Here is a 9,766-nt window from a genome sequence, read left to right on the forward strand (position 1 = left end):
TCCTTGCATATGATGCTGTTTAATGTATTGAAAATACTAGGAATGTTGAATGTTTTCTTCTATACCAGCAAATATTATTGTTTGTTTGTATATGTTTTTTTTATAATATTGTACAAAGTATTGATCAAATATTATCACCTCTAGGGACTCGACGAGTGCCATGTTGTAAAGTGATAATAGTACTTGATGAGAATTGGTTAGAAGTTTTGGTCATGTGATGGCATAATGCAATAGCAGGGTGCTACATTATTATGTAGTCGATGTAGGCAGGGGCAAGCAAATCTATTCAATGAATTTTGTGGTACCCATAATCCTCCATCATTCTTTTTTAATATTCAATTTGTTTTGACTTGGCAATCCATGAAAGGAATCAGTAAATTGAGTTGACATTTGATTGTATCCATTATTAAGCATATCATTTTCATTCTTTTCACATTTTTCATTTCCTTTTATCTCTGAACTTTAAATTTGGATCTCTTTGATCTATTACAGTGTATGTTATAAAAATTAAGGATATTCTTAAGAGTTTCCACAGATCAGTTTGATATTTGCATATATTTCTTATCGTTTTTGATTCATAACAGACCATGTAATTTTGTCTCAAACCATATCAGATAGCATGAATTACAACACCGTTATAACAATTCCAACAACCGTTATGATTACCATGACGTGTTGCATGTTCAATGTGAACAGACCATCAAAGTTGTCAGGAACAATCGATTTCTGCCTTTTCTTCACCGTGTGCCCCAATGGGTCCCTTGTGTAGGCAGACTATGTTCTGATTACATAGTCTTGACATAGTCATGATATTTAGTTCACTTAACCAATTATACTCTGTTCCAAGTGGTGAAGTTGTAGGTTTGGGAAATGATTTTACAGGAAGAAGGGTTTGTTTGGGGATAGTCATGATTTAAGCTTGCCAATTTAATTTCATGAATGCTAACTATTCAATAGTTAAAGTAATTTACAATCTTTCTACAGTCATTCTACAATCTTCTGTTATGGTGTCCATGCTTTGATTAATCTATGTTTTTATAAAAGATATTGTGTTGCATGAAAAGTATATTAATGATACCGTTTGTTCTGGACATTACGTAGGTCTCATATCCCATGGTCATGTAGGTGTTAAACTTGACACAATTATGCTGCGTAAAGGATAACATTGTTGTTTTTACATCCTCATTTATGGTCTTCATATTCTTTCCTATAGTAATATGCCATGCCATTCTTAAGTAATTCTAATCTAATTCTAATAAAGCATTTCACAGATGTGCTAAGTGTTACTCATAGAAGTATTTTGCACTGGGTTTTTTTTTTTCAAAAAATATTTCAGGTCCGAATGAATTTTTTTTTTTTAAGAATAAAATTAGATATGGTTGATATTTACAATTTATTATCTGACTTTTGTGTATGGTATGCCATGGAAATGTATACTTGTACAATTCTATTGATACATCTTTTGTGTAGCAAGGCCTTGACATGTGTCTTGCAAGAAAGGTAACAATGAAAATACTTTTTTTTCACAAAAGAAATACCATAAAGCTTTTAAAGGTTTGCTTCCAGGAGGTAATCAATATGATAAGCATGGACACCTTTTGTGCTATTTTGTTGGGGTCTTAACGGTTTCAGACATTCTCGCCACTCACGATGGATAACGCTACCAATCACCATTGGTGATCAGTAACATGTCATTTACAAGTTATCATCACTCACGATGGATAGCGCTAACAATCACCAATGGTGATCAGTAACATTTCATTCAGACGACCACTCACGATGGATAGCGCTATCAATCACCAATGGTGATCAGTAACGTCATTCAGACGTTATCACTAGTAATAGATTGCTAACAGGCGATCAGTAGCACGCCATTTAAACATTTGGTCACCATTTTATGATATGTCTTTCCGCAGGTTACAAGACGACATCTGACCATCAGCGTTTCTCTCCTGGATCGAAATTGATAAATCTTATTTTGCGTAAATTTGTGTATCTAGTGTACTTCATTTATTTGTTGTACACATGCAAAAACAGGGATGTCACCCCCCCCCCCCATTTTTTTCCTGTTAATTGTGAGAATATAATTTCAATTTGTAAAAGTACATGTATTAGATACAGTCCTTATCACATTTTCTTATTAATCATAGTTTAATACAAAGAATTAAAAAGCAAGAATTTTACTAAAGTTGTCAGATATCTAGTTCCTACGTTTATTATATTCATAATTTATGGATAAAGAGCTGAAATCTCAAAGACAAGGAATTTAACAATATGCATTCTGAAAATTAGTCCAAGTATGTGTACTTTTCTTTTACCCAGTATTTGAAATGACTAATTTGAGAAATGTACATTTGTTGGTATCTGAAAGATTGTTTGATACTTACGACAACATATAGTGTAAATATCTCAGAATAAAGGCAAATTGATCATTTTCTTTTTGCTTAAATGAATCCTGTGTGGAATGTGATCCTTATTTCTTTGTTCTTCACGAATATGTAATGCAATATACCGTCATTCACATCTTGCATGCAGTGAAAACATTGCATCAAAAAATGCTGCAAATTATAGTAATGAATTCATTCATTTTCAGGCACACGAAAAACGAATGCTTGGGTGGATGGACAAATTCTATTTCTCCTGTCATATTTTAAATATTCCCTTTATTTTGCTGGAGGAAATAATCATTGGCAAGTTGTCATGCAATGGCAGTTACTACAATAATGGCTAGTAGAGCTACCAAGTAGTACTGATTTTCAGTATTTAGTACTACATAATGAGAATACTGATGGTTTCGAGCTCAATACCAATTTCTCAATTTTCAGTTAGATGTGTTGTCCTGTGACATTTCTTTGAAAATACTGAAATCTTATTCGTCTTTAAGTCGACACTGCTGCTATATGCAGAGTAAAGTTTAAAGTGTAAGTTCAAAAACTACACATCGTAAATATACCAATTCTTGTACTGATAAAGTGAACAGTAAACTGACCTCCAAGTAATTTTGATACGCTTGAAATCAGATCTCAATATTACATTTCATATTTTTAGTGCACGATAGACCTAGATGTACACATGATATTGTAAAAAAACATGCAATATTTTGTAGGTAAAATCTAGATCTCAAAATCAAGTGTTGGACAATTGAATCATGTAAACCCCTCAAAAGAAAGCTCTGCAACTCAACTTTGAGGGATGATACATTTTTATAGTTATTGTAGTATAAAAGATGAAACCAGTATCATTGAAAATCTTCATTATTCCTCTTTACAATAAAATACCATCTGCTGTGATTTATGTTATCATGGAATGTGTAGTTACCCTGGATATAGGGAAAAGCCAGAAGTGAAGTGTTGCAAAATACATTGTTTTCTAAGTGGAGTCTCCATTTCTATAGAATTTAGACCATGTGGGTGGGTAACGGTGAATGTTTTACAAAAGTGTCAGTGGTGCATGGTGCTTTTTTAATGAATAAAATGTGCTTGAATGCTATTCGCGTGGTCATTGTTGAAGGCTAAAGATTTAAATTCAACATCCAAAAACTGACAAGGTTCAACATCATTCCAAACACATTCAATCCATTACGCAAATAAGAACACACAATGTGTTGATTTTCAGGCATCAGTACATCAACATCATTCAAACGCAGTCCATCCTAGAAACAATTGGAAATTCGATATTGGAAAGTCTGAATTTTGCAACATTTCATTTTTTACATTACTGCATATTTATCATCATGTCTGCACATTCTATAACATAGCATTATAAATGACACATGATTGTAAAGAAAAATATTCATGCTTTCCAATGATACCACCTTTACATATGATGATGGCACACTAAGAAATGTATTACCGCTCAAACTTGAGTTGGAAACTGTTTTTGAAGGGTTTACATGTGAGAACAATTCAATTCAAGTTAGGCTAAATCAGATTGACACAGATTTACCAATATAGGCGAAACGTCTATATTAGTAGAGCATCTCTTAAAGCTGAAATTTTTTTTTATTCATGGTATACTGCATAAACTGTTACTTCACCAAACCAATCCTTGTTTTGTTTTGTCACAGACAGAAACCCATCTGTCTTGGTGTCCCAGACACAGCGGCTTGAACTGACCAAATCCTGTCCAGATTTTAGGCATATCGTTGCCAGTGAGATGATCTTGTAGCGTGCCAATCGCTGCAGTTTCACCTGGTGTTTGATAGACTCTACCAACCCTTTGGCAGCATGAGCAGCTTCTTCTGCAGTAGCTGATGAGTTTGCAGAGAGACTGTCAAGGGTGCTCTCCAAGTAGTCTTCCATCATCCTGCGGATAGTTCCCTCCACCTGATGGAAGTTGTTCCTAGGATCCATACGATACGTATTCTCATGCTTCACTTCCATTTCTTCCAAGAACTGATGGCAGTGTCTGCTCCTACCCTTGTACCCAAAATAGTAGTCTGAGCTTGGTGCGATCAGGCTACTGGAAGAGTCTGTGTGATAGGGGTATGTACTGCGCTTGTACATGGACATCACTGGATGGCGAATGCGAACCTCTCCTTGAAGATCCCTGTGGCTGTTAAAGCCCGGGAGGGACAGAGCTGATGTCCCTTTGCGGCCATGGATATGACCATTGTCTGACCAATTATCCCACTCTTTGATGGCACTGTTGTTACCTGAAGGATTCTGTCTTGAGGCATTTGTCTCGGCTCTTGGACGTGACACCTCAAAGTTGCGATGAGACTGCCCCTGTGCTGCAAATGCTTTCTGGAAATATGCATCATCAAAAGACATTGATCTACGTCTGCCACTGTTTGGCAGCTCCAACCCCCCTCGATTGTGGATACCCCTTTGTTTGGACTGTCCTGGAGGTTGGACTTGATGAAGACCTGGTCTAGGTCTACCCTCAGGTTTCTTGGATGTTGGAGCTACAGGAGGTAGGGTGGTACCACGACTACCATCCCACAGCTTCCTTGACTGCATTACCTTACTGTAACTTGGTGTTGCCATTCCTTGAGTAGCATGATCTTCAGCACAAAGCCTGAAAAATTAAAATAATCAATTTGTTTTATTCCTCTACTTTTTGTTAGATTCTTTACTCTGTAGGTTTGTAAAGAAATTAACTGTGTGAAATATATAACAGGGAATAAAGAAATGTAATCCTATCAACTGCAGATTAACTCAACAGGATATTTCAAGTACATTAATTTCAAGCAGAAGTTTTTCATAAGGGTTTTCTGTTTTCTCTCCATAAATCTACCCTTTCTTTTACAATTAAAACGTAACACTTTCAGATTCTTCAAACCGACAATACCAGGGTGGTGTTTCATAAAATTATGCACAACTTTGCGAATGACTGGAACATGTTCTTATGCGAAAAGTCAGCTACATAGGGATGGATCTTATAGCTCAAGAAAGCATCACCAGTTGTGCGTAAAGTAGTTTGTAACTTACGAACAGCTTTATGAAACAGGCCCCAGGGCTGCATGACATAACCATCATCTGTAAGTATCAAGTGTCTTTTTCAGACTCTTTCAACACTCTTCAGCTTTTTTTTCAGATTTTTTTTTTGTGACCACTCACATCCCTGAAATAATATATAGATTAAACATAGAGTAACACTTACAGTGAAATATCACCCAGATATGAGACCTCCCCGAGTTTGTGTAGCTGCTCGACAAACAACCAAACTGACTGATGCTTCTTAACTTTAATAGCAAGATGCTACCAGCAACCCAGAATGAAGTGTTATTAAACAAATAAACAGCTCATCAAATCATAGTGAACCATCAATTGATCTTACTATGACCCCCCTCTGTTGAAGATTGTTTGCGGAGCTCTACAAAACAATAATGATAACAGAGGACAAAATGTCACCTTTGTTCAATGTTTTAAAGGGCCCCGTAGATTTATATGTTCTTATAATGTAAACATAATAAAATACATTTCAATCTACATGATCAATCTCTGAATGATATAAAAAAGAGGCATTTACACTCATCATATTAGAGTCATTCCATGTTCCATGTCATAATAAAATATTTTATTGGCTGAAGGTTCCATGTGAAGGTATTTATATGGGATAGTTATTATCACTATCATCAAAGAATTGCTATACCAAAAGAAGTCAGCCATTGCCAAGAGTATTTAATGACTAAATCCCTTTAGAGTTCATTGAAAGAATTTTGGAGCCAGCTAAATTTAGTAGGCAGCATAATAGAGGACCCACATAAAACAATTTAGAAAATTAATTTATAGTCTATAGACTTTGTCTTTAGTATTAATATGCAACAGACTTTGGTAAAGGAGAACAAATAGAGATATCAGAGAGATGTAGTATCAACAAATAATAAATGAGTTAATTAGACTGATTGAATTGTGACTTGTATGTTTTAATTGATAGAAAACTTCACATACAGAACACAGCTGTAAATATTTTATCTCAAATACACAGGAATAATCATTAATGTAATCTTAATCTCATTGATTTTAAATGGCTACAGATGCAATTGAGAATATAAGGATGCTGAAAGATTGCAGAAAAAAATTGAATAATCCAACTATTTAAAGGACAATTCCACCCCAACAAAAAGGTTATTTGTATAGAGATAAATCCAATAAGCCTAAATTTCATCAAAATCAGATGTAAAATAACAAAGTTATGACATTTCAAAGTTTCATTTAATTTCACAAAGCGGTAATAAGCACATCCTGCTCGGTATGCAAATGAGGAGACTGATGATGTCATCCAATCACTATTTCCTTTGTATGTTATTATATAAAAAATGTAATATTCTAATTTTCTCCTCATTGTCAAGTGAAGCAATTATTAATTCACTGATTTGTCACTGAGTTGTACATGTCACTGTTTTGTGAAAAATAAACAAAACTTTAAAATGTAATAACTTTCTTACTTAACATTCGATTTTGATGAAAGTTTCAGCGTTATGCTAGTTTAATCTTTCTCTATTTATTCAAATCAACATTTTTCTGGAGTGGACTTGACCTCTAACAGAGCAGTGGAGAAGCACAAAGCTTACAAATTATTGAAAGTAGAAAATTACAATAATTGATATCTTTTCATCAAGTTTGCTTAGTATTGGTCCTCTCCCTCATCATATGAGATGCTATAGATTAGAAGCTTTGTATTTATATTTGGGGGGTTTAGTACAATGTGATTTTTTTGTTATTTTGGTTGGCATGTTTTTATCTGTACAAATATGTTCCTTTCTCTTTTATTTCACATTTAGTACAAACAACACATTGCAATATATGTAAATGTATCTCGCAAGGCAATCAATGCCTTATAATATACTCAGATGAAGTAATCTAAATACATCAAGTATTCGATTTTCTCGACTGCATATCAAAATCAATTACAAAAACACATTTTAGATCATCTATTGAACTTCATTAAAAATGTTGCAAAAATCCTCTTGTTTTAGTCAACTATTTCACATATAAACACCCATAATGGTATTACCAGTAGGCCTACTGCATTTTCATTATGATGAAAGTACAATACAATAAAAAAAGTTTGGCAATATGAAATAGAAATATTAAGCTAAACTTAATTTACAACACTGAATATCTTCTTGCTTCATTGGATGATCAATATTACCTTCACCTCAGACCAAAATTCATCCAAAAGTTCTACCAATAAATTGAAGAAAACAAATTGCATGGTTTCAACTGCATAGCTACAGATAAAAATGTTGGTGATTTTTTACCTGATGGCTATTAAGAAAGCATGAATGCTTGTAAGCAAGCAACCTGGGGACCAACAGAATAAGGTCCTCTCTAAGTAACCTGATAATAAAGATAAATGCCTTACCAAAGGGCAATAGCGCACCAAGTGGGAATCAAACCCAGGTCACTAGAATCGGAAACTGCTGCTAAACCCAGTGAGCTATCGTGCCTCATCATGGTCACTTGCAATTGATTTCAAAAGTTCAAATTCATAAATGAATCCCTGAGTTGTAATTTATTTTTCTTTAAATGTTGAACATTTATCAAAAAAGGCAGTCCACTGGGACAGTAAGTTGGTTTTCATTTAATATGAATTTTTTACTTTTGCACATTTCATTCTTATACGCAATAACCCCATATGTCATGCAACAAGAATTCCACATTGCTATTTTCTTATAAAAAGGAAAATGATATATACTATATGTATGATATATTCTCAATATGTTGCTATGATAACAAATATTTCTATCACAATGAACCACATCTACTTGAGATATGGATCGAGAGCTGCTCATTTGCATGTGGTATCAAAATATCCAACCTTTAAAAGATATAATTCAATCATGCTTTTTAATTGATTCTTACCGAGACAGCAGTAACATGTTTCTCTTAATAATTTTCCTTTATCAAAGTCAACATGACATCAGAGTGGACTTCCTTTTTAACTCCTTGGTTACTGGGATCGGATACTTAAAGAAGTAATCCCTCTGGCAGCTTTAATAGCTTATGATCCCTGTACAAACCCTATGAAAATCAAATAATTCAGTATTCAAAAGGTTAAAACATCTTCCATATTTAACCCAATGTCTATTGTCTAGTATTGGATTCAATATTAAGCGGAATGGATTCAAACAATCTTATATTCACTACATACATTGAAATTTATTTCATCAGTTCATACAATACGATATCTTCTCCAGAAATTCATGGAATTCATTTTCTTTCAGATTATCTTTCAATCGAATGTGACAGTTTTTAATTCAGGATCTTTTCTACACAATATTCCCTTCCAGGTGGTCATAACAGTTTTTATATTCTAGCATATTGAGTTAGACAGGTTTCCTTAAGTAGCATCCAAATATCAAAATCTCATTTCTTTTTATTTTCAATAATTTAAAATTTTACAAGGCAATCCAGCAAGGATTGGATGAGAATTGAATCTACTATCCACTTGCAAGAAAGAAAATTCAATTTCTGAGTGCTTGGCAAACACTTATGCCAAATTCAATTAATTTCTTTTCCTGATATCATAAAATACATTCTTCAATTCCTAAAATATAAACAAATTCAAATTTGAACATTCAGCAAGTTCCTAAAGTTCCATTCAATAAGATTTCAATTTCTTAGTGCTCAGCAAATACTATTGTCAAATTCAACTAATTTCATTAACCAATATAAAATACATTTTTTCAATTCCTAAAAGGTGAACAAATTCAAATTTAAACATTCAGCAAGTTACAAGTTTCATTCAATAAGATTTCAATTTCTTAGTGCTCAGCAAACACTATTGTCAAATTCAACTTAATTTCTTTTCCCGATATAAAATACATTCTTCAATTCCTAAAATCTAAACAAATTCAAATTTGAACATTCAGCAAGTTATTAAAGTTTTATTCAATAAGATTTCAATTTCTTAGCGCTCAGCAAATACTATTGTCAAATTCAACTAATTTCATTAACCAATATAAAATACATTTTTCAATTCCTAAAAGGTGAACAAATTCAAATTTAAACATTCAGCAAGTTACAAGTTTCATTCAATAAGATTACAATTTCTTAGTGCTCAGCAAACACTTTTGTCAAATTCAACTAATTTTCATTTACCTATATAAAATACATTCTTCAATTCCTAAAATGTGAACGAATTCAAATTTGAACATTTAGCAAGTTATAAAAGTTTAATTCAATATCCTAATCTCAAAGTTTTTCACCTAAGAATGTGACTGTCTAATGTGTAGTTTGAATAGTTAATTCTAACTTTCCATAAATAAAAAGATGAATTTTCTGTGAATTGAAGACCAACAATAAATGACTTGATG

General features: G+C 33.2%; 1 protein-coding gene across 1 annotated transcript; it reads right to left on the minus strand.

Annotated features, from left to right (window-relative positions):
• Positions 1-1,991: 1,991 nt before the first annotated feature.
• Positions 1,992-5,673, minus strand: LOC121424467. Its single transcript, XM_041620163.1, has 2 exons — positions 5,605-5,673; positions 1,992-5,019 (listed from the first exon to the last, which is right to left on the minus strand). Exon 2 carries the CDS (start codon positions 4,986-4,988, stop codon positions 4,002-4,004), a length of 987 nt encoding a protein of 328 aa, XP_041476097.1. The 5' UTR covers positions 4,989-5,019; positions 5,605-5,673; the 3' UTR covers positions 1,992-4,001.
• Between the last annotated feature and the right edge of the window lie 4,093 nt (positions 5,674-9,766).

This window comes from Lytechinus variegatus, chromosome 11, assembly GCF_018143015.1.
Source record: "Lytechinus variegatus isolate NC3 chromosome 11, Lvar_3.0, whole genome shotgun sequence".
NCBI classification, from domain to species: domain Eukaryota; kingdom Metazoa; phylum Echinodermata; class Echinoidea; order Temnopleuroida; family Toxopneustidae; genus Lytechinus; species Lytechinus variegatus.

Coding starts and splice junctions, on each gene's coding strand:
- LOC121424467 (XM_041620163.1), bottom strand. CDS start 4,988: ATGGCAACACCAAGTTACAGTAAGGTAATGCAGTCAAGGAAGCTGTGG.